The sequence below is a fragment of the Emiliania huxleyi genome, assembly GCF_000372725.1.
Source record: "Emiliania huxleyi CCMP1516 chromosome Unknown EMIHUscaffold_156, whole genome shotgun sequence".
Lineage (NCBI taxonomy): Eukaryota > Haptophyta > Isochrysidales > Noelaerhabdaceae > Emiliania > Emiliania huxleyi.
In genome coordinates this window covers 111,150-138,536 of record NW_005201025.1, presented here as the reverse complement: position 1 = coordinate 138,536, position 27,387 = coordinate 111,150, and the positions used below count along the sequence as shown (strand labels likewise).

At 66.7% G+C, this 27,387-nt stretch overlaps 7 protein-coding genes across 7 annotated transcripts in view; 1 reads left to right on the top strand and 6 right to left on the bottom strand.

Annotated features, from left to right (window-relative positions):
* Positions 1–1,156: 1,156 nt before the first annotated feature.
* EMIHUDRAFT_111718 (hypothetical protein) lies at positions 1,157–5,793 on the bottom strand (the record flags this gene model as incomplete). Its single annotated transcript, XM_005785950.1, has 8 exons — positions 1,157–1,454; positions 1,500–1,593; positions 1,762–1,866; positions 1,941–2,075; positions 2,214–2,377; positions 3,084–3,689; positions 4,925–5,006; positions 5,154–5,793. The coding sequence occupies 8 exons, from the start codon at positions 5,791–5,793 to the stop codon at positions 1,157–1,159; spliced, it is 2,124 nt and encodes a 707-aa protein (XP_005786007.1).
* Positions 5,794–8,153: 2,360 nt separating this feature from the next.
* EMIHUDRAFT_229510 (hypothetical protein) lies at positions 8,154–9,314 on the bottom strand (the record flags this gene model as incomplete). Its single annotated transcript, XM_005785949.1, has 2 exons — positions 8,154–8,270; positions 8,703–9,314. 2 exons carry the CDS (start codon positions 9,312–9,314, stop codon positions 8,154–8,156), a joined length of 729 nt encoding a protein of 242 aa, XP_005786006.1.
* A 226-nt stretch (positions 9,315–9,540) lies between these two features.
* EMIHUDRAFT_229509 (hypothetical protein) lies at positions 9,541–10,943 on the bottom strand (the record flags this gene model as incomplete). Its single annotated transcript, XM_005785948.1, has 3 exons — positions 9,541–9,556; positions 10,512–10,766; positions 10,837–10,943. The coding sequence occupies 3 exons, from the start codon at positions 10,941–10,943 to the stop codon at positions 9,541–9,543; spliced, it is 378 nt and encodes a 125-aa protein (XP_005786005.1).
* A 3,258-nt stretch (positions 10,944–14,201) lies between these two features.
* Positions 14,202–17,989, top strand: EMIHUDRAFT_455762 (hypothetical protein; the record flags this gene model as incomplete). The annotated part of the gene is made up of 4 exons (XM_005785947.1): positions 14,202–14,365; positions 14,451–14,735; positions 15,222–15,445; positions 17,926–17,989. Exons 1-4 carry the CDS (start codon positions 14,219–14,221, stop codon positions 17,987–17,989), a joined length of 720 nt encoding a protein of 239 aa, XP_005786004.1. The 5' UTR covers positions 14,202–14,218.
* A 2,314-nt stretch (positions 17,990–20,303) lies between these two features.
* EMIHUDRAFT_229506 (hypothetical protein) lies at positions 20,304–21,645 on the bottom strand (the record flags this gene model as incomplete). The annotated part of the gene is made up of 5 exons (XM_005785946.1): positions 20,304–20,657; positions 20,778–20,945; positions 21,147–21,244; positions 21,302–21,422; positions 21,529–21,645. 5 exons carry the CDS (start codon positions 21,643–21,645, stop codon positions 20,304–20,306), a joined length of 858 nt encoding a protein of 285 aa, XP_005786003.1.
* A 107-nt stretch (positions 21,646–21,752) lies between these two features.
* EMIHUDRAFT_229505 (hypothetical protein) lies at positions 21,753–23,403 on the bottom strand (the record flags this gene model as incomplete). Its single annotated transcript, XM_005785945.1, has 6 exons — positions 21,753–21,879; positions 21,959–21,994; positions 22,205–22,327; positions 22,442–22,506; positions 22,589–22,834; positions 23,011–23,403. The coding sequence occupies 6 exons, from the start codon at positions 23,401–23,403 to the stop codon at positions 21,753–21,755; spliced, it is 990 nt and encodes a 329-aa protein (XP_005786002.1).
* Positions 23,404–25,788: 2,385 nt separating this feature from the next.
* Positions 25,789–27,387, bottom strand: part of EMIHUDRAFT_229503 (hypothetical protein) — a gene marked incomplete at both ends in the record, with an annotated part of 3,476 nt that continues 1,877 nt past the window's right edge. The window contains 4 exons of the mRNA XM_005785944.1: positions 25,789–25,905; positions 26,333–26,459; positions 26,564–26,970; positions 27,045–27,089. Of these exons, the coding sequence (XP_005786001.1) occupies positions 25,789–25,905; positions 26,333–26,459; positions 26,564–26,970; positions 27,045–27,089 (696 nt within the window). The remainder of the gene's footprint in view (positions 25,906–26,332; positions 26,460–26,563; positions 26,971–27,044; positions 27,090–27,387) is intronic.

Here is a 27,387-nt window from a genome sequence, read left to right as displayed (position 1 = left end):
GGCCGGTCCGCAGCATGTTGCGCACGTCCCAAACAAAGTAAGCGACCGAGACGCAGAGGCCGAGCGAGCCGAGCAGCGGCTCCTCGCCGCCGACGCCGATGTCGCCGTGGCCGCGCAAGAAAGTGAGCGTCGCCGTGCTCACCACCACAATCGCGTGCACACCGCTCACCGCGAGCCCACCTGCCGAAGCGGAAGCGCGTCCCGGACGCCGAGGCAGTGAGCCATGAGAGAGTGTCGGGGCGGGCCACGAGCGAAGACGCGCCACGCGGCACGGTGGCGGTGGGCGTGGGAGGGCGTGGCTGCAGGGTGAGGGACAGGAGGTGTGTCGGGAGTGCTGCTCACGGATGTGCAGCGGCACGTCGACGCCAGCGGCATCGCTGGCGAGGCGCGCGAGGAGAGAGACGAGGAAGCAGCCAAGAAAGGCGACGCCGAAGGTGGCGAGCTTGATGTCCCAGTGCGGGTCGGGATCAGCCGACATATGCGGCGAGAGGCCGAAATAAGAATTTTACAATACCCCGAAATAAGAATTCCTGCCTCTTTGGGTTGTCTGTTATGAAGACTGCCAGCGACAAGCTGGAGGCAGGTCGCTAGACTGAGATGAGACCGCCAGTGGATGTGGGAGTCCACCGCGCACCGCGCTGCGAGCCTGTCGTGTCCCTTGTCAGGAGCAGGAGAGCCCCACCTGTCCCCCTGATCGTCCTTCCAAAATCCTGCTCGTGCAGGTGGGGACCCTGTCCTCGTCCCATCCCTCGTTTGGCGTGTCTGTTTTCTTTCTTTCTTTCTGCTTTCTTTCTTGAAGGTTGCAGCGAGAATCGGAGAGAGACTGCGAAGAGAGATAGGAAGAGGCAGACTCCCTAGGGTGGGCGACGGCTAGCGCACCACACACCTCTCCTTAAAATCCCTGTGTGGTGGCGGCGTGCCGTCCTCCCATCCCTCCCTTGGGTTGTCTGTTTTCTTTCTTTCTTTCTTTGCTTTCTTTCTTTTTCACGGGTCTGGCGGCAGAGAGAAACAGCAGCGCTCGGACCGCCACTGCTGTACAAGTACTCCACCTACCACCTACTCACTGTCATCTCGTTCCCGTCTACCAGAGACGGGTTACCACGGAGCTTCAGCTTGCCCCGCAAAACGGTCTGCCGAACGATCTCCATCAGTCCAGTCACCCGGCGCGCCATGCGAACAGGCTCCCGCCGCAAGCGCCGAAGAGGTACCCGTCGCGCCCCCATGCCAAGACGAGCTCCTCTCCGCGTCTGCCGTCGGGCAGCGTGCACTCCGCCACGGGGCGGAGGGAGCCGGCGTGGGCGGTGCCCTCGCCGCCTTCGCGTTGGTCCAGCGAGTAGAGCAGCACGCGGCATCCCGCCGCCGCCGCGACGATGGTGGCGGCGACGGCGGGCTCGGCGGGCGCGAAGCCGAGCCACTCGACGGAGGACCGGTGGCCGAGGAGCAGCGTCGCGCGCCTAATCTCGGACAATCTCGGACACTCTCGGCTTCGTCTCGGGCACCGTTGGCCGAACAGCGGCGTCGCGCGCCCGTTGCGCCGGACGGGCGGCGGCGCACCCGGCGGGCCGATGTCCCACACCACGGCCGACCGCCCGCCTACAGCCGAGAGGTGGCCGCGAGCTGGCCGAAGAGTGGCCGATGCCCCCAGCCACGGCGGACCGGCCGCCTGCGCTGGCGCAGAAGCGGCCGGACGAGTCCCACGCGACCGGACCAACCTACAGGTTGTAACAAGCCGTCTCCCCTCCACCCGCACTCCACACACACATATCCCTCCCTGGCTCCACCCGCTCGCCTTGCGCTCGTAGCCGCCAAAGAAGAGAGCGGCGCCCCCCTCGACGGCCGCCTCTGCCTCGCTGGCCGGGCCGACGCCTGCTCACCGCCATGCGGGTGAGGAGACGCAGCTCACGTGCACAACCCTCTGCCTCGCTGGCGCAGGTCGACACCGCCGCCGCCGTTGTCGCCGCCGTCGCCGTCGCGGCTGCCGCCGGCGTGGAGCGGCCAGAGGACAAGGGTGCAGTCCTGCGCGCCCGCCGCGGCGTAGCGCTCATCTGGCGGCAGCGAGAGCGCCTCGAGAGGGCCTGCAGGAAAGCTCCGAGGAGGGTCGGTGCGGGCTCGCGGCCCGGGGAGGACGGACGCGCCCCGCCCTCATGCGCCACCTACGGGAGCCGGTGCGCCCCGCGGCGGTGAGAGCGGAGAGGCCACCCGCGAAGGCCGACCGCGAGAGAAGCGGGCGACGCCCTTGAAAGGGAGCAGTCGCGCTGGCGCCTCGCCGAGCCCGAAGCCCTCCCAAACGGAAACGCCGCCGTACCCGGCGGCGCAGAGGAGGCGCCTCTTTGGCGCGTGGACCAGCGACGACACGGCCGCCGCGGCGCGCAGCCGCCTGCGTCGTGCATGTCCCGTGCTCCTCGCCGGTAGCGGGGGAGATCTTGGGCTTGCGTCGCGCCCGCCGGCGTCGGGGCGGGGGTACTAGTGCGGGCCCGTGCCGTGCACTGGGAGCAATCGCGTGAGTGCGCGGGCATTTGGGAGCAGGGACCACCGCGGGAAACAGCGGGCGAGCGGGAGCGGCGACTGCAGCGGGACGCAGCGGGACACAGCGGAGTGCTGTGGACTCCGTGTCGGAGCAAAGCCGAATCTGAAGACACGGGAGATGTGTCTAGCATCTCGGCGCAGCTGCCGGCGCGGCGCAGAGGCGCCAAGCGCCAGGAGGAAGATGGACCGGCCGGCGGCGGCGGCGAGCTGTCCGTGTGGGCCGCACGACAGGTGCGCCACCACGGAGGAGGAAGGCCGCGCCTAATCTCGCGGCATCTCGGATCACGGCCCGGCTCGGACAGGCGCCTGCGCGGCGGGCGAACGGCGCGCGCCCCTCCGCGCGCCGCCGCGTCGCACGGGAGGTAGGAGCGGTCGGCCGTCTCGCAGTGCAGGGCCCACGCCTACCATCCCCCGAGATGTCCCCGAGATGTCCCCGAGATGCCCCCGAAATGTCCCCGAGATGTCCCCGAGATCATGCCGACCCTCTCGCAGAGGACGCCTGCGCAAGCGCGGGCTCGCCGCCGCCGCTCCCGCCAGCGCACGCCCAGAGCGCGCACCTGCCGTCCTCGCCCGCAGAGGCGAGAGACGCCGCGGCCGCCTCGGCGCCGCCCGCGCCGCCCTCCGCGCCGCCGCCCTCCGCGCCGCCGCCCTCCGCGCCGCCGCCCTCCTCGCCGCCCGCCTCGCCGCCGCCGCGCGGCACGAAACGCAGCGCCGTGACCGCGCCGCGGTGCGCGCGCTCCGAGCGCCACACCTCGGTGACCTCCCCCCCGCCCGCCGGCGCCGCGCGCAGCAGCATGACGCCACCGCTCTCTCCGCCGACGGCGATCGCAACCCCGTCGTCCGACACGCATAGCGCGGTGGGACTGGCGACAGCCGGCGAGGCGTGCAGCGAAGGCAGCCGGCGCGGCGCCGTTTCGCGCTCTGGCGCGGCAGCGAGAGGGCCTCCCAGGCCGCAAGCCGCGGGCGGCGCGAAGGGCGCTGGCGGCGAATGCGGCGCGGGCGGCGAATGCGGCACGGCCGCCGATGGAACAGCAGCAGGCGCGGGGACGAGGGGGGGAGTCACCGCTGCGCTGAGCGGCACCGACATTCTCAACGGCACAAGCCCGGCCGGCGCTGCAACTGGAGCCGCCCGCACGCAGACCGTCTTTCCGCTGGGGAGGGTCCTGGTGGTGACAAGCGCGGCGGGTCTCGGAGGTGTCTGGGAGGTGTCCGAGGAGACGCCCGGGAAGGCGTCCTGGTGACAAGCTCGGGCGGCGGCGGCGCGGCCGCGGCCTGCGCGCCAGCCTGCCCGCCCCCGGGGAGCAGCAAGTCCTCCTCCGCCTCGCCACAGACCGTGCATGCCTCCGCCTCCGCCGGACTCATCGCCGTCGCGTCCCACTCCGACGCGCCGGCGGAGTGCGCGCCCTGCAGCGTACGGCTCGAGCGCAGCAGCGTCTGCTCGCCGAAACGGTGGAAGAGCCGCACCTACCCGCGCGTAACCTCGGCTGATCTCGGCTGATCTCGGGCGGATCTCCCCTCAGCGAAGGGAGAGCCGCACCTCCCTCTGCCGCACCGCAGCGCCTGCGGCGAAGACGGCGTCGGGTGAGAGCGCAGCGAGACGGCCAGCTGTGAACCCCGCACCCAGCGGCGGCACGCCGGCTGCCTCTCGGCTGCCTCTCGGCTGCCTCTCGGCTGCCTCTCGGCTGTCTCTCGGCTGCCTCTCCGCTGTCTCTCGGCTGCCTCTCCGCTGCCTCTCGGCTGCCTCTCGGCTGTCTCTCGGCTGCCTCTCCGCTGCCTCTCGGCTGCCTCTCCGCTGCCTCTCGGCTGCCTCTCCGCTGCCTCTCGGCTGCCTCTCGGCTGCCTCTCGGCTGCTTCTCCGCTGTCTCTCGGCTGCCTCTCGGCTGTCTCTCGGCTGCCTCTCCGCTGTCTCTCGGCTGCCTCTCCGCTGTCTCTCGGCTGCCTCTCGGCTGCCTCTCGGCTGCGTCTCCGCTGTCTCTCGGCTGCCTCTCCGCTGCCTCTCGGCTGCCTCTCCGCTGCCTCTCGGCTGCCTCTCGGCTGTCTCTCGGCTGCCTCTCCGCTGCCTCTCGGCTGCCTCTCCGCTGCCTCTCCGCTGTCTCTCGGCTGCCTCTCGGCTGCCTCTCCGCTGTCTCTCGGCTGCCTCTCCGCTGTCTCTCGGCTGCCTCTCCGCTGTCTCTCGGCTGCCTCTCGGCTGCCTCTCCGCTGTCTCTCGGCTGCGTCTCTCGCCCTGAACGCGGAGGTAGTGCGAGAGGAGGGCGATGAAGCCCCACTCCATGACGCGGACGCGGACGCGCAGCGTCGAGACGCCCCAGTCGTGCAGCTGGTCCTGCCAATGCATCGATTGAACACTCAGCTCCTCCATTGCTCAACTACGAGCCGCCCCAGTCCCGCTGCCTCGTACAGCAGCACGTCGGCAGACCACAGAATCGCGCCCCGCTGCCGGAGCAGCCTGCCGGCGACGCCGTCCGCCGCGAGGCCGTCGCCTGGGGCCGGGGCCAGGGTCAGGGCCAGGGTCAGGGCACGGGTCGGGCACGGGGTTGGGGTTGGGGTGAGGGTGAGGTGTAGGGCCAGGGGCGCGGGGTGGCACCCGCCGCGGTGTGGCGATGCGACGGGAGCCGCGCCGCCGCCACCCACGGCGTCTGACGCGCCCGAGGATAGCGGCTGCACGGCGGGCGCGAGGCTGCCGAGCATGGCGAGCGACGCCTGCTTCTCGTGCTTCCTTGCCCAGCCGCGCGCGCCGCTGCGCGGCCGAACCTCGACGTCGCCGGCATAGCCGTCGCAGCGGAACGTCCAGTCATAGTCGAGACTGGCGTCCTTTTGCGCGGCGCGCAGCCGCTCCTGCCACACGGCCGCGTTGGCGACGGGCACGCGCAGGTCCCGCGAGCCGTGCTCGACGGAGTCGCGCGCCCAGTGAAGGAGAGCGCCCTCCGCAGTAAACGAGACGGTCAGCCCCGACGCCTCGTGGGCGAGGGAGACGTGGTTGGCGCCCCAGATGGCGTCGGGCATGTGCATGCGAATGCCCATCACGAGCGCCGAGCCGCACATGCACGGCTTGAGCGAGCGGCTGGCGCCGTGGACGCAAAACGGGTGGCTCTGGACGTCGCCGGCGGCGTAGGGGTCGGCCAGGCGGCGGCCGAGGCACAGCAGCTCGCTGAAGCCACTGATGGGCGCAGTGTGGCTGCTGAAGGCCCAGCCACCGTGCGACGCCTCGGAGCTCGTCAAATGCCCGTTGTCCGGCTCAGCACTGCCGAGCTTGGAGCGCCACACCATGCTCTCTCCCAGGGTTCGGACCGCTTACCGTCGGGTACTTATTTTAAGAGCAGGTAAACAGCAATAGATCCGGGTGTAGTGCCGGATCAGTTCCTGGAGCCAGGGGGACCGATTCGCGCTTGCCAAGGGACCAATTGCTGGAAGCCCGCGCAGCCTGCGCTCCGGCCGGCAGAGGGCTTGCGACCCGTGGCAGGGTGACAGCCCGCCGGTGGGCGAGCCAAACTCTGGCGGAGGCAGCCCGCTCAGCTCCAGGCGCCCCTCGAACCGGAGGGGGCGGTCTGCCGCCGCTGCGCGTTGGGCGCGCCGAGGGCGGGAGACATCAGCTTCGCGCCACAGGTGACCTGGGGGACCGATTCTCGGCAAGTTGGCAGGACGGGCACTGTGAAGGATCGATTGCTGTACAACAAGGGACCGATTCCGTGAGGGCTGGGTATCGATTAGGCCGCTTGAGGGCCGGATCTATTGCTGTTTACCTGCTCTTAAAATAAGTACCCGACGGTACCCGGTAGCAGAGAGAGAGAGAGAGAGAGAGAGAGAGAGAGAGAGAGAGAGAGAGAGAGAGAGAGAGAGAGAGAGAGAGAGAGAGAGAGAGAGAGAGAGAGAGAGAGAGAGAGAGAGAGAGAGAGAGAGAGAGAGAGAGAGAGAGAGAGAGAGAAATAAAATATTCTTAGCTTCAAGCCCCCCTCCGAGACTAGAGACAGTCACCACCCGTACACAGGAGAGATGGGAGTGCCCCCCGCCCCCACTTGCCCTGACTACACAGGATAGCGTGCCCCGATAACGGCGACACATAGTGGGGGACACTGCGCAAGGAGGGGGTGCGAAGGCTCATTGGGGTACTAGGTGGGACCATGAGGGGGGGTGGGCGGGGTCCTGTGGGGGTGAAATGTTGCGCGGCGAATTCGAACCTACCCCCTCGCCGCGCCGATCCTCACGCGGAGGGTAAAACCCTGTGGGACAAAACCCCCCCGCGGTCGGCAGTCTTCAGAGTGGACCCCCCCCTCCCCAGCCTCCCCTGTGCATCTCGCACCCCCCCCCGCTCCCCATCGGTGACTCGCGAAGGACACGGACACTCGGGGTGAGGGGGGGTCCCCCCGGAGGGGGCTCTGGGGCATTGTTGGGTTGATCGCTCGTGCCGATCTCGGGTCGATCTCGGGTCGATCTCGGGTCGATCTCGAGTCGATCTCGGGTCGATCTCGGGTCTCGGGTCGGTCTTGGGTCGGTCTCGGAGTGGTCTAGAAAAGAAAAAAATGTGGGGCGAGATGAGGCGAGATGAGGCGAGGTGAGGCGAGGTGAAACGCCGGGCCGCGTGACGCATCTGCTTAACCTCCCATACTTGAGGCTTCTCCTTCGGGCTGCTCCATCTCCTCATCTCTTTCCCACCTAGCACCTAGGCGGGGCGGTGGGTGGGTGGGTGTGCGGTGCGGTGCCGTGTTCTCGAGGTTTTCGAGGTGGATCTCCTTTGGCCGCGTTGGGTAGCGAGGATTGGTGTGACGCGATCCACGCAGGCGTGTTTTCTGGCGGCCGACCGTCAGTGCACGGAGTTGCCCCTTCTCCGACTGCCCCGGCTAGTTCCCGAGCGAGGTCGTCGGGTGTGACCCCTGCGTCCCCCGAGACCTAGCGCGGGTGAACCTGGTTTGTGGACCTCCCGCACCTTACCTTTACAGGCCAGCCATAAGGGACCCCGTTGTCCGTTTGATATCAGACTTTTTTTGAGTTGGAGGTAATAATTAAACGGATTGCACTGTCCCAAAGAACTGATTCATTCATTTCACCTTCACATAGTTACAATACCTCAAAGTTGAAAACCTCCAAAATAGGCCGTCAGGACTCTGTCAGGACTCCGTCAGGACTCTGTCAGGACTCTGTCAGGACTCTGTCAGGACTCCGTCAGGACTCCGTCAGGACTCCGCCAGGACAACCACTGTCCCCCCGCTGTGAACAGAGCCCTTAGCGAGAGAGTAGGGAGGGGTGTACAGTCGAGTTACTCCCGAGGGCAGGGACGGCCCTCCACTGAGGGAAAGCGCAACGGGGACGGTCACAACCCAGCCACGCAGCTCTTCGCTCGCGTGCAGCCAGCGAGTTTGCTGGTCCACAGGCAGGCCAGGCCGTGAGCGTGGGCCGGTCGGGCCTGATCCTGCGGTGAGCACTGGAGGGCTATGCGGCTCGCTCCGTCAGCCGACTTGCGCCGTCGAGCGGTCGAGCGCTTCGGGTTGGACCCGCGGGAGGGTCCCTGCGCGGCTGACATGGCCAGCCAAGCCGTGTGCGCTGCCGTGGGCGCTGTCGTGGGTGCTGCTGTGGGTGCTGCCGTGGGCGCTGCTGTGGGCGCTGCCGTGGGCGCTGCCTCGGTCAGCAGTCGGTCAGCCGCTGCTCGGCGCTGGCCTGCAGGCCGCCGGTGGCAAATCGGGGGCGCGCGGGCCATGGACGTCGTGGCCGAGCTTTGCTGCCTTCTTGCACGTTGCCGGCTGTAACGTTGCCTGCACCATGGCCGCCTCTCTTGCTTGTGCGCTTTTCATGGTCGAGCCGAGTGGCGCGAGAGTCAGCGTGATTTCTTTTGTCTGTCAGGACTCTAAGTTTCTGTCAGGACTCTCAAGTTTCTGTCAGGACTCTCAAGTTTGCTTGTCAGGACTCTCAAGTTTGCGTCAGGACTGCCCCATCAGGACGATTCCGCAGAGGGCGCGCACGGTCGAAAGGGGGGCTGGGCGTCTATCATTCACTGCTGCGGGGGAGGGGAAGGAGGGTTGCAGTGAAGGAAGGTGGAGGTCTCGTCGGAGGCACTTGTGAGCACTGTGAAGACCGTGCGCCGTCAGGACCCCGCCAGGACTCTGTCAGGACTCTGTCAGGACTCTGTCAGGACTCTGTCAGGACTCTGTCAGGACTGTCAGGACAGGTGCGGGAGGTCCACAAACCAGGTTGGTGGGTTGGAGCCCCTTGATCGCGCCCAGCATCTTTGGCACCGGCTGCAGCTGCAGCGTCAGGCTGCCGTCCGCCGCCGTGTCGCCGCCGCTGGCTGCCGACTGGATCTTGTGCTCCGGCAGCGCGTCGTCCGGCACGTAAAAGTCGCTAACAGCCGCGGCGAGGCAGACCATGGCGCGAGCGCCAGCGGGCGCGAGCGCGCAGCTCGTCTCGCGCAGCAGCGCCAGATACTCGCTCACCGCCGTGAAGGGCAGTGCGAGGAGGCGCGGAGCACACGCCGAAAATGTCGCGGCGGCGCGCTCGCACTCGGCAGACGCGGCGGCGTCGCCGAGGCTGCGGAGCCACTCCTCGGGCGAGACGGCTGGTGGCAGCAGGCGGCGGGCGAACGGGAAGGCGGAGCCGGCGCGGTGCACAAAGATGACAGCATAGCCCTCGGCGAGAAAGCGCTCGGCGAGAGCAGCCCCGCGGTTGCCAGTGGAGAAGTTGTCGATGAAGCGCACCGTGTTGCGCTCCAGTGGGACCGTGGTGCCTCCCGAAGTGACACACACGATCCGACGCGTCGACGGCTGCGCGGCGACGAAGGCCGTCAGCCGCTCTCTCGTCATATGTGTGTGTATATGCGCAAAAAAAAGAAAAATGAGAATTGCGTTGAGTCGAGAGCGGTTTTTCGCGCTCTCGACGAGACCAAGGTGCGCCCCGAGCACGCGGATGGCCTGCAGGGTGCCGCCCGCGTGCTTGCCACCACGCACTCGAGAGACTACCACGCACCAGAAAGAGAAAAACGCATCCCAGATAACGGTTGCAAAAAAATCCCTTTGATTCTTCTCTGGATCACCGTCTACCGATTCTACATATGCTCCTCTACAATCAGGAGCGCGACAGCATCAGCAAAGGCCCGCGCCGTCGCCATCGGCACCACCTCCTCCCACGCGTTGGTGGCCGGGTCGAACCGCTCCACCGTGTTACTGTCAACCGCATCCTCGTCCTCCTCCTCGACCCTGCCGCCCACAGCGTACAACTTGCCGTCCAGCGCCGCCACCCCGGCCCCGAAGCGAGCCAGCGTCAGCGGCGCCACAGCCTCCCATGCATCCCTCCCCGGGTCGTACCGCTCCACCGAGCTGAGGTGGCCACCGCCGTGCCCGCCCACAGCGTATAGCTTGCCGTCGAGCACCGCCACGCTGGCAAGATTCCGCTCCACCGCCATCGGCGCCACCTCTTCCCACGCGTTGGTGGCCGGGTCGTACCGCTCCACCGAGCTGAGCCAGCCGTCGTCGTAGTTCTGGCCTCCCACAGCGTAAAGCTTGCCGTCGAGCACCGCCATGGCGTGATCACACCGCGACACCGCCATCGGCGCCACCGCCTCCCACGCATCCAGCGCAGGGTCGTACCGCTCCACTGAGCTGAGGAAGCCGTCGTCGTCGTCGTTGCAGCCTCCCACAGCATAGACCTTGCCGTCGAGCACCGCCACGGCGTGACCCTCGTGTGGCGTCGCCATCGGCGCCACCGCCTCCCACGATTTCGTAGCCAAGTCGTACCGCTCCACCGCGTTGGAAGTTGCGAGGTCAGCCTCATTTTGGCCGCCCGCCGAGTACAGCTTGCCGTTGAGCACCGCCGTGCGGACACACCTTCGTGCCGTCAGCATCGGCGCCACAGCCTCCTCCTCCCACTCATTCGTTGACGGGTCGTACCGCTCCAGAGAGTTGACGAAAGCGGCATCGCTGTCGTGGCCGCAAAACACGAGCATGCGCGGCCTCTCGCGCTTCGGCAGCGTCTCCTTCCAGCCGCGGCGCCACGCGCGGCACGTCCCCTTGGCGGCGTGCGCCTTGGTCGGCAGCTGGGCGAGGATGTGCGGGGCGAGGTCCGGCGAGAGGAGGACCTCGGAGAGCACCCACTCGGGCTGCTCCACGAGCCGTGCGGCATGCTCCTCCGCCACGCACAGCGCGGCGTCGCTCGCGCCCGCCTGCGCCTCGATGATGGCGCACAGCTGCTCTGGCGAGAGGCCCGCGACGCGGGCGCCGATGCGGTGGGCGGCCATCGAGAAAAAGACGCCGGCCGAGCTCCCCGGCCCCGGATGTGAGGTTATCTAGCAAATACTTGATTTTTCCAGGCGATCGGATTTTTCCGCACCCTCGAAATTCGTAACAATCGCCTCGCCGCTCCACAATGCCTTTCTCCGTTGCCTCCAGCCGCGCGGCGCCATCGTCCTCGATCCAGTGCCGGCCTGTGACAAGCATGGCAGCTCGCGGATCGACGATCGCCACGAGCTGCTGCCCGGCGACCGCCGCTCGCCTTCGACGACAGTCGTAACAATCGGCGGTGAGCGGCACCTCCTTGGCCCAGCACCGGTGTTATCACGTCTCAGCTGCTTCATTGCCATGTCCAGTTATGGCGGAGACGCGCTGATAGCATTCCTGTGCACGCAGTTGGACCAGCACGGCCATCGGGTGCGTGGCGCAAAAAAACCTGTTTGCGCTGTCTTCGATATCAGCGGCTACATGCGCTGCTGCGCGTACCTGTGATTCACACATGTTGATCACATCCATATACCTCACTAACATACAGCTGGCGAGCATTGCATCCCTCGTCTGGCCATGCTGTGCATCATCTCACCGTATGCAGCCGTATACGCCCACGGTGCTCACAGGGTCGGGCGTCACGGTGCTCGTGGCAAGCATCTCCGTCACTCTTGTGACTTGTGGGCTTGGTGGTGTTGCCTCCGGTGCTACTGCTGGCTAGGGTGCCAATGGCGCGACGGGAGGCGGCCATTGGCGCCACTACAGCAACGATTGTTACGCCGTGGAAAAATCCGGATTTCGTGCCCCGAACCGGCCGACACGTGGCCGCATATATGTATATATACCACGTCCGTATGGGCTGCACAAGCCAAACCACGCTCATCACAGCTTGCCACAGTGTGGCTCCTGGCAGTGGTAAGCCATTCTTGGTGTACCAGCTCACAGCAGGGCCGTTTGATCACGATTGTTACACGGCGTGAAAAATCAAGTATTTGCGAGATACCAACCGTCCGTTCCGTCCAAAGCGGTACCCGGCGGGACGTGCCTCCGCGTTTTCTTTTCCCAGAGCTGTCGGTGAGGGGGCTCGCTGCTGGGAAGGGCTGTGTAGAAGCCCATCCCCGTAGTCCGCCCCGTTCCTCCCCATCGGGCCGCATGAGCGGCCTCGCCTCGCAGATTCGCCTTTCGCGCCTGGGTCAGGCGCGCGGGGCATCCCCCGGGTCGCTCGACCAGCGATCCGAAGAGTGGCCGCTATGCGAAGGAAAGAGCGGGGCCCTCGGGGTGCGCCTCGTCCGGCCCCCTCCGAGGGGGGGGAGGGAATTGCGGGGTCCCCACGGGCGCCTCTCTTCGGCCCCCCCGAGGGGGGGAGGGGAGCAAGGGGGTGGGGGGATCGGGGCGGCGGGGAGGGGTCTCGGTTTCGCGGGTACTAAGCTGCACCTTTCGGGGAGGGGCCTCGCGCCAAGCGCTCATCACCGAAGTGAGAGCTGCCTGACCTCTTCCCCTCCTCCCGTTGCGCGTTGGGGGCGGGGGGCCTCGGTACAGGCGAGTCCAGCTCAACCCGACGTCTTCCCCCCAGGAGGGTCTCGGTGCAGGCGAGCGCAGTGGCGCCCGCCCGACGTCGGTCCTCCGACTCCCTCGCGGCAGCGAGTAGGCAGCGAGAGGAGGTCTCGAGCGCCTGTATATGAAGGACACTTCACCATCATCCCAACTGATGACGACTGTGCCGTTCTTGTACACCGTGAGCGCATCCTTGCGGTTCAAGTCGCCAGTGCCAATGCCCACTCGAAATGCGGCGTCAGCGGCAACCCAGGAGTTCGTAGAGGGAGAGCCGCCGAGAGCGTTGTACCGCCCCACAACTGTCTCTGCGAGAAGCTTTTTGCCTTCGTGTTTTCGCCCATGGCGGTGCTGTATTCCCCCGAGGCCGTCGTGCCGTCGCCCATGGCGGTGCCGTATCCCCCCGAGGCCGTCGTGCTGGAGCCGGCTGAAGGGCCCCGAGGCCGTCGTGAAGTAGCCCATGGCGGTGCTGTATTCCCCCCGGGCCGTCGTCTTGTAGCCCATGGCGGTGCAGAGATTTGTTTTGTCGCTGCAGTATTCCGCACAGCAGCTGTATTCCCCCGAGGCCATCGTGCCGTAGCCCATGGCGTTGTGGATATCATCCCCCGAGGCCACACCGCCAGCAGTGCCTTGCGAACTTGTTGGAGCCGCAGCGAACAAGTTGCCACGGCCAGGACGAGCGGCTTGGAGCCCTTGGCTGTTGGCGCTGCCCAAGGCGAGGGCGAGCAGAAGGCCACAGAACTGCGTCATCCTTTTATCGACCTGCGAGCGGAGGGGGCAGGCGGTGCGAGGCCGAGGAGGCGCAGCGCTGCCTCTGGCGGCGAGCGAGGGCGCATCGCATGGTGGGAGTGGCGCGGGCGCGGCGGGGTCCGTGAGCAACAGGCGTCGCGGGGATCCAGGCGTGTAGCTTCATCGGGTACTACTCGAGTAGGATAACTTAGGATGAGAAATTTTACAAAAACCGGCGGCCGTCCGGCTAGCGGCCCAGCCGGCCCAGCGGGTCGCGGCCCTCCGCCCCCGCGGCGTCGTTGGAGGGCGAGCACCTCGAGTACCTACGGCGGCAGGGTGCGCCGTGGGGCGAGCCGCCCGTCGCGGGCGCCGCCGCGCCGCCGGGAGGGGCGAGGCGGCGAGCGAGCGAGGATCGTCGACTTTTGGCCGGGGGGCGCTCTCGACACTTACCGGCTGATTACCGGCTGAGGTCACGTCGTCGGGCGCGTCGACGGGCTGGTTGGCCATGGTCCGCACGGCGGGGCGGCTGCGCCGCCAGGACTCGCGCATCGCTGCACGCGGCCTGCAGAAGAGGAATGACAGCTCGGCAGCAAGGCTTTTCTTGCGCCGAGACGGCCACAGGCTTTTTGTCCGAGACGCCGCTCGCGGAAAATCGAGGAAGGCTTACTTTTCTTTTCTTGGGAAACGGGAGTGTTGGTTTAGAAGAGGCTAGCCAGCGACTGGACACACCGGCATGGGGGGACACGCAAGCAAGGAAGGGATGGAGTTGGAGAGAGATAAGCACAGCGCTCGAGGCGAAAATAAAAAAATGCATTTTCGCTCCCTCTCTTTCTCTCTAAACTCTCACTCAAAATCTCTCTCTCTCTCTCTCTCTCTCTCTCTCTCTCTCTCTCTCTCTCTCTCTCTCTCTCTCTCTCTCTCTCTCTCTCTCTCTCTCTCTCTCTCTCTCTCTCTCTCATGTCTCAAAATCTCTCTCTCAGAAGCGGAGCACACACGAATCGGCACAACAAAAATCCCCTTTGCAGCCAAGCCTACCGGGCACCTAATTATTATAAAGGTAGGTAGGTAGAAAGGATGAACAACAGTCAGGCTCGGACTGGACACCAACGCGGTATGGGTGGACGCGGGACAGATGATGACGACAAGCACGAGCAACACACAGCAAGGCAAAAACAATAAAGAAACACGAGCTCTGCCCGCTTATCGTCCTGCCAATGGGGAACCAGGCCTCGGCCGGCCGGCCGCCGCAGGTGTCTCCGGAGCATTTGCGGCCGAGCCCGAAGGTGTCCCAGCGCGCCGAGTTTGACGAGCGCGCCCTGCGCCGCGCCATCCTCGAGCGCCGGCTCGCGCCGTGCACGAGGGTGCGCGCTCCCTTGTATATCACCCCTCCGGCTCGGCCCGCGAGCCCCGTGTGCCACCTCCACTCACGGTGCGCCGCGCGTGCAGGGCCAGGATGAGGCCTCGCCGCACCTGGACGAGTGCCCCATCTGCATGCTAAACTTTCCGGGCGGGCTGAACCGCTCCTCCTGCTGCAAGCAGCCAATCTGCACCGAGTGCTACCTGCAGGTGGCGCCGCGCATGTCGTCGCGCGGGGTCAGCTGCCCCTTTTGCAAGAAGGACAACTACACCGTGGGCTACTTTGGCCCGCCCTCCGCCGCCGCCCGTGCAAAGGCGAGGCAGGAGGAGCAGCTCGCGCTCGCCTCCGCGCGGAAAGAGCCCGAGCCGGCGCGCGTCACTTCCGAGACGCCTCGTGTCCCTCGCCCGGCGCCGCCGCTGCCGTCCACAGCCGCCCTCCCCGCTGCCCGAGGGCAACTAGACCCGCGCCACCTGCGCCGCGAGACTTGAGCACACGTTCTCATCGAGCACCCCTCTGCCGCGTCAATATCCTCCCCGCCCAGACGCGCCTCGCCCTGCTGTGTTTCGCAGGTGCAGACGCCGAGCAGGCCTCCGGCGGCCGCGGCCGGCGACGAGCCGGGCGCCGCCGCCGCGCTGTCTCCCACCACTTCGCACGCGGCGCCGACCCAAGCATCGGCGGAGGAGACCCTCGCCCCTCTCCCCCTGCCCTTCCGCCTCTCTCTCTACCTTGCCCCGCCTCTCTGACCGCTGCCTGACCGCTGCCTGACCCCCGGCCCGTCCCTGACCCTCCCCTTCCAGGCCTCCCCCGCCTCCTCCTCCCCGCGCCGCGTGCTGGCGCCTTCGCTGCGCCTCTCGCCGCAGCTCTCGCCGTCGGCGGGGCGCGACTCCCCGGCGGCAGACGACTTCCAGCTCGACTACGACCGCCGCTGGGCGCTGGCGCAGCAGGCGCTCGAGTCGCAGGCGAGCCTCGGCACCGCTGCGGCGACCGCGTCGGACGCGGTGGCCTTCGACGAGCAGACCCTGGCCTCGGCCGCCGCCGCCCTGCAGCGCGGCGGCGGCGACGACTCGGACGGCGGCGGAGCGGCGTGGGAGGCAGAGCTGGACGAGCTGATGCTGATGGAGGCGATCCGCCTCTCGCTCGCCGAGGCGGCGGCGGCACCGCCGGCAGGGCCGGGCGGCGGCGGAGGAGCAGTCGAGGCGCCGCCGCCGCCTGCAGAGGGGGCGCCGGTGGCCGGAGCCGTCACCGCCGGCCCCTCCTCGTCCCCTACCCCACGGTACCCGAACCCACCCTCCTCGTCCGCCGCTGCGGCTGCGGCTGCGGCGGAGGAGGCTGACTCGGAGATGACGGCGCGGCTCGCAGAGCAGGCGCGCCCTCCCCGCCAGAGAGGGAGCGAGAGAGGGTCTCCTCGCCCTCCCCGGACTCCTCCTTCTCGTCCCTCGCCCTCGCCTCTCCTCGCCACCGCGGCCTGTTGCCTCCCTGCTGCCTTTTGGAGCTCCTCCGCCATCCGTAGCTACGCATCAGGTGGAGCGCTCGATCCGGTCCCAGCTCGAGGGCGGCCCGGCTGTGCCACTCTCGCTGCCGCCGGAGCTCCACGCCGCTGCGGCGGCGGCCGGCTTGGACTTTGGGCTCGCGGCTGGCGAGAGTCGAGCGCCCGCTCGATCTGCGCCGGAGGTGGGGGCGCGGCGTGGCGCTCCGGCCGTCGAGGGAAAGCAGGACTCGCAGGTCGATAGCTGGCCGATCATTGATAGGCGGAGACTGGCGTCCCGGCCGTGCCCCCGCCCCCGCCGCCGCCGGCCGCCGCCGCCCCGACAACGCCCGAGGCGCAGGCTCCTGCGGGAAGGCGGCGCCTCCCCTGCTACTCGAGCGCTTTCGGAGCGTCCCTGTAGGCGCAGGCGGCGGCGGGCGGAGGAGACACCCGCGAGGAGGAGGAGGAGGAGGAGATTGGGAGCGCCGCGGACGGCGGCGATCCGTTCGCGGAGAGTGTGGAGGAGAGCAGTCTGGTCAGCCTCGAGTCGCCTCGCACCGACACCAGCCGGGAGGAGGGCATCCAGACCGAGCATCCGCCTCCGCCGCCGCCGCCGCCGCCGCCGCCCCCGCCCCCGCCGCCGCCCCCGCCCCCGCCCCCGCCGCCAGTAGAAGAAGCGCCGGAACCGCGCCCGCCACCCCCGCCACCACCCCCGCCGCCGCCACCACCCCCGCCGCCGCCGCCGCCGCCGCCAGGAGCTGAAGCGCCCCCGCCACCGCCTCCTCCTCCGCCGCCGCCGCCCCCACCGCCGCCCCCACCGCCGCCGCCGCCGCCGCCGCCAGCAGAAGATCCCACGCCGCCGCCCCCGCCGCCGCGGCCGCCGCCCCCACCGCCGCCAGCGGAGCCGTCGTTGCCTTCACCGCTGCTGGCGCAGGCGACCAACTGGCAGGAGCCCGCGCCGCTTTCAGGGGCGCCTCTTCACACCTCTTCCTCCCGCAAGTAGGCGGCGTCCGGCTCCGCGCACTGAATCGGAGCCGTGTACACTACCCCTCTCCAAGCCCCCACTCTCCCCTACCGTTGGACCCGCACGCTACCGTTGGACCCGCCCCCACTCTCCCCACCCACCCACCCACACCTGCCCTCTCCCTGATGCCCCGGGCTGCCTTGCGGCGCCCGTGAGCCGAGCCTGCGCAGCGGCTGTGTCCCGCGATACCTCCTGCAGATCGTCGTGTGGTGCGTCGTTGTCGTTCGCGCTCGAAGAACATCTCGCGTGAGCAGCGGCCGCGCGAGGCGCGAGCGGCCCGGGGCTGAGAAATTGCTGCTATACCCGTTTTGTTCGAGTAACTCTGAGAAAACACTGTCGGCCCGTCGTCGCGGCGGCGTCGCGAGGCCGCGCGCGAACCGCGAAAGACTCACGATGGCAAACCGGTGTAGAGCGAAGTCGCCTCTATTTGTCACTCGCCATGCGCGTCCTTGGCTGACCCTCCAAAACTCCCTCCCCGCCGTTCGCGGCTCGGCTTGCGTATGCGGGTGGGAGCTTCGAGGACATGCAGGCGTCCCACCCCCTCCGGCCATCCCCCCGGCTCCCAAGCGCGCGGCCGCGACGCGCTGCGCACCCTCTTCCGCGCTGCACCCGCTCTTGGCACGGCCGTCGTCCGCCGAGATCACCTCCTCTTCGCGCCGCAGGTGCACAACCAAGGGCTGGCCACCTCCGTATCCATCATGATGAAGCCAATGGGCCAAAATCGGACTCCGCTCCCCGCCCAGGTGGCCGGAGGGTACACCTCGGGTCGGCGTGCTGGGGGGGGCGCCGGTGCGCAAGCCCACTTTCCGGGCGACCCCGAGGGGGAGGAGGCCGGGCGAGTGGCAGCAATTCACTGTTAGTGTCCCGGGCCGCTGCGGTACCGTTTATACGGCCCCTCGTGACGTCTTTCCGATTTTGCATTGTGAGTCGTCCTCTGGCCAGCCGAGGGGCACCAGAACGGCATGTGTACTGCTGCTGGCTGCGGGTGCGGAACGGGCTTTTTTTAACTCGCAACCAAGCATACTATACAAGGACACCCTCGGGGGGGACACTCGGCGCATGTGCGACGCGTCAGGGTGGAGTTGGCGGTGGCCGAGCGTCGTCTCCAGATCGACTCGCAGCGCGGAGTCGAGGGGTGAAGCGCGTCGCGCTGCGACACTCGAGAGCCGGCTGGATGGCCGTAGGGCGCAGCCGACTTTGATGTCCTCGAAGGTCCGGTGCGCATTCGTCCTCTGAGACCCACGCGTACAGGAAAGGGGCGAGAACGAGGCCTTTTGAGGCGGACATTTTGGGGCGCGCATCCGCAAGCGCGTTCCACACAGTGCTTTGGCTGTTCCCGATTTCACTGTAAAATATATTATATAATGTATAAATAGACGGCCAGCTCGGGGCACGATCTACTCAAAAAAGTGACGCGGTAGAGCACCCACTTTTTAAGCGTTCCGTGCACACACAAGGTCCGTCTGCGTGCACCCGCCAGCTTCCCAGAGAGGGCCATCGGACGAAAAACGAAAGAGGATATGCATCCTAGCTGTCGCCACCGAAGGCGAATCGACGTCGCTGAGATCGGAGATCACGCTCTGACAGGTCACACGTCGCTCCTTTGACGCCGACGTGACTCACCCGTGCAGAGCACCTCAGTACACGGTCTCGACGCGCTCGCTACGACGCCTGTGACCCGTCTCGGGTCAGGTGGCACGACGCTCATCGCGCCTGCCAGCGCTGCCGTGCAGGTTGCCACGACGAGGTCGAGCACGCTTCTATACGCTCGCCGAGCCTTCCTTTCCATATCATTAGGCAGCCTGGGAACGGTGGCGGTCAGAGGCAAAGCCTACGAGGGGTGGTGGAACCACATGTCACGGCCACCGCCGGCTCGACCTTAGGGGACCCCTAGGCTTAAAAGGGTGGGCGCCCCTGGGGCGCCTGCGGCTTAAACGGCTTAAAACCGGCCTAGGCCGGTTTTAAGAGCTGCTGGGCCGCCAATTCCTTCAACGGTCTTAAACGCTTAAACGGTGCGGGAGAGCTCCCGAGGTCGATGGTCCGGGAGGCTCCCGGTAGACGCCGGAGGCCGGGAAGCTGGCTACAGTCAGCTAGCACGCGTCCCCCTATGCGAGTATGGCTCCTGCCAGTGCACCCCAGACTTACAGATGTGTCTTCAGAGGCGGGTTTGTGCCTAATAACGGCAGTATTAGAGAAAACGGCCTCTGGGGGGAGGCGAGGGCCCTAGGGGGAATTCGGCGTACTTGCGGCCATGCTATCACGCCTTGCGACATCCTTTCGGCGCTGCTGACCGTGCCATGCTGCTCAACTGACCGCCTGCATAGCTCGCGGCCTTAGTCTTCGGCATTCAGTGACGACCTGATCGTACGGCCAGTAGGAAGGTGTCCTTCCAGCGCGTGCACGCTTCTGACGCAATGCGCGTCACAAACTGCCTCGGATTGGCTGCTGGCACTCTCGAGGCTATGCCTACACAGCCTCGCGCGCATGGGCAGTCAAGAGGGACCATGCACCTTCTCAGGACAGCGCCGGTGCCTCTCTCTTGGACCGGCAAACGTGGTGGTCTCGTGTCACCGATGTGGGACCAGTGCGGCATCGCGCCATCGACAGCTCTGAACTGCGCCTCACCACTGACCGGGAAGGCCGCCAAGTGGGTCAGCACCGGTCGCACATTGTGGCAGCAGTCAGCAGCGCATGTCTGGTAGCTAGAGCAGCAGCGTCAGGGTCGCAGGGTCGGATCGTGTCAAGCCTCTCGCCCGGCCGGCCGTGTGCAGACGTCGGCCTGTCTGCTGTCTGGAGTGATCTGTCGGCGGTCAGTACGACCGATCAGGTTGGAAGTTTCTTATGGTTTAGAGGGTCTATCTGTATGTACTCCTCGAGATCTCTCCAAATCTGCCCTCTGATCAACCGTGATCATTCGGGAAGTCGGTGCTAGTAGAGACTAGAAGAGCCGGAGCCCCGTTTCCGCACTGCTGCGCGGCGCACGGTGCCTCCGGGGGCCCCCGCCTCCCCCCAGAGAAAACGGCGTCTTAAATGGCAATTTTAAGCCCCCAAACCTCCTCGTTTCTTAAAAGGTCTTAAAAAAATCCGGCCCAGAACCGACTGGGTCCCCTAAGGGCTCGACCCCCACGATAGCCTCCGAAGGCTGACTTTGAGGCACACCATCACGTTCGGACGAACGACGATGTCGACGAGTTGGGTCGCTCCGTTGCGGTAGCCGATGACCTCTCATACTACTTACTAGGATCATCGACCATGGCCGCAGGGAGCGCGGGGGATGGCGCTGGGAGCAACATGGAGCTCCGTTGGAGACGTTTTCAAGAGATTAGCGCGTGTCAGAGTGAAATGGAACTAGCCTTTAAAGGGATAGAGGAGGCTCGCTCGAGCGCCGAATCCGCGAGGCGTGCGGCCGAGGACTGTGCGTGTGGTGTAGGCTGGGGGGGGGTCCTCTCCTGGCTACAATGCCCGGTGGCGGTGCGCACTGCTGCCCGGCTCCTCGCTCACGGCAAACAAGAAGCTCCCGGGGGCGTACTCCGCCGACCAGTAGATGATTAGCGGCTGCCCGCTCTCGCAGGGGACGGACACGCGAAGCGTTCGGCGCCGCTCCGTGTTGCCGAACCCGACCGGCTGCTGCGGCCCGAGGCGTCCGCACGAGCGGTAGACGACGAGGACCAAGCCCAAGTGAGACGCGCTCACAGTGCAGCGCGCGGCGCCGCGGGAGGGCGTGTAGGCAAAGAACTGGTTCGCCGTCCCAGACGCCCGGTTCGCGGGGCTGCGCTGCGCGACCGCTGGCTTGCCGCACTCGGACCCCTCTGGCCGAGCGGCGCGGCAGCTGCGGGCGTATTGCACCGTGGACGCCGCCCACGGCGCCGCTGCGCCACTCGACTCGGCGGGCCGCGGGGCGGCGCAGAAGCAGAGGTCGTCGCACACAGAAAGCGTCTTGCGGTCCGTTGCGACCTCGAGCAAGCGAGGCGGTGCAATGAGCGCGGCGGCGGCGGCGGAGAGGTCTCCCACGGGCTCGAAGCTCAGCGCGAGGCGTAGCCACGGCTTCGCGCCCGTGCGCTGCCAAACGATCCCGAGCGGCGGAAGCCGCCACGCCTGTGAGTGCAGGGGTGGAGCACAATCTCGTGCAGTGAGGCCTCGTCGTGATTGCCTCGTCGCATCTCGTCGCATCTCGCTTATCTCGGCGATTCTCTCCTCCCCTCGCGCGAGGCCGCGCAGCTGCCGCGGGCGGCGGCGCCGACCAAACAGCTCCGCGCAGCGCCGCAGCTGGCTCGCGTTGGCAGGGCCCTGCTCGACCTGTCCGCCCGAGCGCCACTCCGCCGCCGGCAGCATGTGGGCCCACCCTCCCGGCGCCTGCACGCACAGCCGCCACCGCGCCGGAGGGTCGGCGAGGCCTACAGGAGAGTACTCATGCCAATCTCTAGTGCGCTTGACAGAATGTCACCTCGCACATCGGATGTCGTGCAGGCCGGCATTGTGCACGTTGAGCTGGAGCCACACGCCGGTGCGCCCGTTCCCCGCCCCCGCCTCGCCCGTGCCGTCGCCGCCCATCTCGTCGCTCGGCGGCAGCTGCTGCAGCGAGGGGAGCCGATCAATAGAGAGAAGGATTCGCCGCTGCTCAGGATTGGGGACTAATCATGGCTGCCGGCTGTAGCTGCAGCGAGTGGAGCTGCAGCACGGCAGCGGCGCGGTGCGCGAAAGTCAGCGCGGGCCAGAGCGTTGCGGCCGAGAGGGTGCCGATGCGAGCGGGTGAGGGCCAGAAGCCGTCGCGCGACGAGCCAACCTCGAGAGACATCGAGAGGAGGCCGCGCGTGCCGTAGCCCCAATCGTCCGCCTCGCCATTTGCGTGGTAGCCGACCGACTCCCAAGCGCGGCCTGAGGGACGCAACGTCGCGGCTCAGCTCACGTCCCCGTCGGCGTGTGGCCGACGCCCTCCCAATCGCCGCCGTGGCTGTAGCCGTTTAGCGAAGTCATGGCGCGGCTGAGCTCCTGGTAGCGCTCCAACTCGGCCGACGGCAGCGGCGCGTGCCTGCAGGGAGGGAGAAGAATGGCACAAATAGAGGGCTCAAACAGCTGCTGCCGAGCGCAGCGGTGCGTGCCAGTCATACGCAAACGGGTAGGCGAGCGAGTTGCCCCAGCCGTGCCTGATCACAGCCAGAGGCGGTAACTGCAGAGCGAGAGCCCCCCGCCCCCCCCCGCCCCCCCTCTGCTCGCGCCAGTGCAACACCGCCCGCACCGCGTGGGCGTCCATCACGTCCCGCACCGCGCGCGTCTCGGGCTCGGAGAAGGCCGCCGCGCCACGATACTCCTGACCACACCCGCAGCCGTGAGGAGACGCCGCTCACAGCTCGCACAAGCCAGCCGCGCAGCTCTCCTCGTCGCAGCCGCGGCCGCTCGAGCCCGCCTCCTGCGTGTACCCCCACTGGAAGCCAAAGTTGCGGTTCAAGTCGACGCCGTCTGTGATCTGGTCGTCGGCGCTGCGGCGGCTGCACGTGCGGAGCCCGTTCTTCCGCTTCATCCCGCCGCCTCTCGGCCACCTGTTCACACGTCGCGGTGTGAAGAGCCCGTGCAGTACTCGTCGTAATCATGACAATGATGGCAGCCTGCGCTCGTTCCACGCCCACCCGTCGGGGTTGAGGCTGGGGAGGAAGAGGAGCTTGCGGCGAGAGAGCAACTCGGCGGCACCTGTTCACGGCTGGGGCTGTGAAGAGGAGTAGCAGCAGCTGGCGGCCCCGCACCGCCTCGGCACTTTTACGGGCGTCATTGTTGACTACTGGCGCCTGGGCCGCACCCCCCCTCTCATCCTCTCTCTCGTGGTCGTCTTGAACGGTGTGGTGTGTGATTCGGATGCCTGGGTCGCCCTCCTCCGCCGAGTGCAGCAGCGTGCGCAAAAAGTGCAGCAAGCACGCGAGCGACGCCGGCTCTCTCGCGTGCAGCAGCGCGGTGTACAGCACCGCTGGCTTGCCGCCCCTCTCGTCGCCGGCCTGGCGGGAAGGCCTGCAGGCGACGGAGAGAGAGTCTCTTGGCGACGGTACGCGTGTGTGTGTGAATGTGCGAGAGGTTTGCGCATTCCTCTGTAGTGCGCTGTCTGCCTGCAGCCAAGAAGGTCCCGGCTCGCGCAGAGCAGCCAGATGGGCCGCCCTTGGCGCGAGCGGCCGACGGTTTCCGGTGGGGCCAGCCACGACGGGTAGGCTGCCGCCAGCCGCTTGAACTCCGCGGCCTGCTCCTCCTCGCTGAGATACCCTCCCACACTCCCTCGGAGCGGAGCCGCAGGCCTGCTCGCCAGGCGGCGGCCGCGCTCGGGCAGGGTCGCGGCCACGGCGCGGTCGGCGTAATATTCACCCAGCTCGGAGTGCACCACGCGCGCTGCACGAGTGAGCTGCTGCAGCCGTCGCCACTCGAGCTGTGTGCACCCAAAGCGCACGGCGGAGCTGGCTGGCTGCTCACGGACGGCCCGTCCCGCCGCACGAGAGACGAGGCCGACCGCCGGAGGCCAGGGTGCGTTCAGCTCCACGAGGAGGGCGCCGGAGCCATTCTTGCTCTCAGCATCCATGCTCGGCGCGAAAGTCGGTTTCGCCCTGGGTTCCGGCTCCTAGCCAGATAGGGGGTCTGCGCACTGAGTCGCGCCAAAACGCCCTACCTATCTACCTATTGCGGGCGCCAACCGCCAGGCTCCGTGCCCCACCTACCTGCCTATTGCGGGGCAGCGCAGCGAAGCGAAAAATACCCGTTGAGCCCTCTGTGAATAGGCGGCGCCGCCTCCGCACCCGTCTCGGCTGGCGTCCCAGCCTCAGGCGACACGTCTGGCATGGCCCCGTTCGCGGCTAAACGCGCCGTCTCCCGCGCGAGCGAAGCGGTTTTTTAAACCCCCCCCCCACCCCCACCCCACCACCACCACCTACCTACCTATTGCGGGGGCCTCTGGGGCGGTCAAAACCGGACCTACCTACCTATTGCACAGGGGCCAGCCAGTGTGATATTTGGTTCCTGCACACGGTACCCCAGGGGTCTTACCAGATGGGCAGATTTGTTGGGACGCCGTCAGTTGGTTTCACCGGGGGGCTATCGCCCCCCGGACCCCCCTGCTCATCTATCTAGCAAGGGGGCGTGTCGTCAGAATGTAGCATACCAGAATGCTTGGTCTTTCAGTATTCAAATATTGACGGACTAGCAAGGAGGCGGGTCTTCAGAATGTTAGGTCCCATACCATAATGATTGGTCCTTCAGTATTTCCAGATTCAAGTACTGAAGGACTAGCAAGGGGGCTGGGACCATGCCTCTGATGTCCCACGCACGTCATTGTAGGATACCCTTCGAGAGCCCATGGCCAAGTGATATGCTACGTCTTCTGATTGGGCAGTCGGAAAAGCATTGGTGTTTTACGATTGTTGCAGGTCTCTGGATCAAATTTGCCTAGCATCTTTTGTGGGAGCTCCACCAGCGGCCATGGAGAACCTGGAAATTGAGAGCGGTGCTCAGAGCTTTTTCCAGGCACCTGTACGAGAACTGTGCTTTCCCCGAGCCCAGGTTGTGCGTGTGTGTGTGTGTATGCCGTTGGTCATCGCCGCTGCTGGTGCCACCGCTGTCGGACATTGGCTCTACAAGGCACATGGCGTCCCCGGGTCCGAGCCAGCCAGTCAAAGTCCCCAACTCGCGTTCTATTTGAAATTCAAATCCTCTTCTGGCGCCCACTTTGACAAAAACCTTGACGACGTGGGCCTCCGGCTCCCTGGTGTGGACCCAGCAGACTTGCTGGACGGGATGACAGTTAGGGAGTACTGCGGCAAGCCAGACAGTGCACTGCTCGAGAACTCGACGGTGAGGGTTTCGATGCTGTGGTGTCGCCACGAGGCAATCCTTGTATGCAGCGCGAAATGGAACTCACGTCGCTGAACCCAGAAAGCCCTGGAGACCGAGCTGCACAAGACAGAGAGAAAGCAGAAGAGATCAAAGATAGGCGTGCAGGTTTTTTCTTATACAGTGGTTGCGTGTATCATTTGCCGCCCACGTTTGCTATCATTTGCCACGATGGTAACAAAGCGGCTGCATATATTGATGGAGCTCGCCAGAACCTCACCAAAGACCAATACTTGAAACCAGGTTTCTTCTTGAAGGCCGAGGAAGGTGAGGATAACTACCGGGGCATCGATCCGAAGCATGCACCAAATTATTTGTGGCATTGTGGGTGATGGACCGCGACGGCAACATCCTTTTTGAGCGTCACAACCAGCAACATTGGGAGGTATTGCCCTATGCGGAGGCAAAGTACCTCACCGAAGAGCAGCGCGTGAGCATGCGTGAGCACCGGACGTTCATCCACAGGCAGCATCGAGTACCCCAGCACGGCGACTTAGTGGCAGCAATGGAGCTTGTGGGGCCCGGGACCAGGGGTGGGGTCTACAGGGGCATTGGTCGAGGGGGTGGGAGCTTACGATTCGACAAGAAGAAGGGGAAAATCGTTGTGGACAACCAGTCGTCATTCGCTCAGCTGCGCATAGCCTTGGGTTGCGATGTGCTGTCCACGTGCACGAATGAGCAAGACTTCCGGTACACAAGCTTCGGGCGTTGCAAGATGGACATTGCAAAGGAGCTGCAGCGCCTCAGCGAGATGGGCGTTGGTGATGACGTCCCAAGTTGCTATCGAAAGGCCGCGACCTATACGCGATGAGCGTCGTGCCACCTGACCCGAGACGGGTCACAGCTCACAGGCGTCGTAGCGAGCGCGTCGAGACCGTGTACTGAGGTGCTCTGCACGGGTGACTGAGTCATGTCGGCGTCAAAGGAGCGACGTGTGACCTGTCAGAGCTTGATCTCCGATCTCAGCGGCGTCGAGTCGTCTCCGGTGCGCAACAAATGTACCTCCCCAGGACGCGCAGAGGCAGCTGCGACCCCGCCGAGTGGACGGGCGCACACCGCGCCACCTGCTGTGTGCGCCCGTCTACTCGGCGGGGTCGCAGCTCCTGCCTCTGGAAGGCACCGCCGAGAGGTACATTTTTCGCGCAATGGTCAAAATCAAGGTTTTGTATAACGCGAGCTGTGCCACAGTGAAATGGAACTAGCCAAACACATCGCGCGTGTGGTCGTCGAAAAACGCATGTTCGCCCGTTTTGGACCCCCTCGGTACGGCTCCGAAAACCGCTCCTTAACGACGACTACGAGCCGGAGAGGGGCAGAGGGGCAGATGTCTGAAGGGAGGGAGCACGGGAGATCTTGGCGGAGGGTGGGGCATGGCGGGCCCAGAGGCTGAAAAGGAACGCTCGGCCACGCAGCTAGCGGGGGGTCGAGCCGGAGTGGGGGAGGGGGGGGGGGGGGGGAGCGAACCTGCTAGGGTGCGCATGGCAGTGAACAGTGCGGCGGCTGGGAAGCGGGCAGAGGCTCAGCCAGAGGGAGAGCGACACGTCGACAGCGGCGCGGGGAGAAGGAGCGGCGGTAGCGGTGGCGAGCAACCCTCACGCGCTACCGAGAGGCGGCGCGCCGGACACCGCCTGGCGCAACCTCTCACGGCCGAGATCCTGCGCACGCTTGGCCTTGCGCTCGGCGGCCGAGCGACGCGCCCGCACCATCTCCGCGCACGCCGGGTCGTACTCGCCAGAAGCCAGCTGCTGCTGCCTGCACGCGTTTGCGGCGGGTGGCAAACGTGAGGGCGGGCGCAGCCTCGGCGCTGGCGCGACGGCGGGGCGCGCGCGCGCCAATTCATGAAGGCCTGCTCAAACTGCTCCGAGCGCATGGCGCGCTGCAGCGCCGCCGGGTCGCGGTCGCACTCGGGCAGCAGCGGCAGCAGCCGCGCCTGCTCCTCGGGCGGCAGCTCGGCGAAAGCGTCGGCAACGCCGCGCGCCAGCTTGGACGACTCGGCGGCGAGCGGCGAGAAACGCGACTCGAGCCAGTCCGCCTCGTCCACCTTCGAGAGCTTGCGCTTCTGGCCCGCCGCCGAGGAGCCGCCGACGCCGTTGGCTCGCCCCGCGCCCTTGTCAGCAGCAGCCTTTCCGCCGCCGGCAGCCTTTCGCTTGGCGGGCGGCCGACCGGCGCCACTCGACGAGCCGACCTTGACAAACTCCGGCGGCACCGCCTGCTCCGTGTCGCCGTCGTCGTAGCAGATGTCGAAGCGGCCGTCGCTGCGCACCTACTCTCGAGCAGCCGAGAGTCCTCAGCCGAGGTTCCTCTCCGGCCCTCTCGGATGTCGGGGTCACCGCGCACCTCGGTCACGGTGCCATTGTACCAATTGCAGCCGCCGAGCGAGCCCTGGAACTTGCCTTGCACGCGGTCCCCCGCGGCCGCCGAGCGGGCGGCGGCACCCTTCGCCGCCGTTGCGCCCTTAGCCGCCCCCTTGGCTGCCCCCTTGGCCGCCGCCACCGCCCCCTTGGCCGCCGCCACCGGAGCCGACAAAGACGCCCCTCGCTCCCCCTTCGCAGCAACCGACAAGGCCCCCGACAACTCAAAATTCGGCTCGCCGAGCTGCTCTCGACTTGTCGCGTCGTGACTGGGCTTACCCCCCTCACCCCCGGAGCCCTGCACGTCCCATGAGGACCCCAAAGTGCGA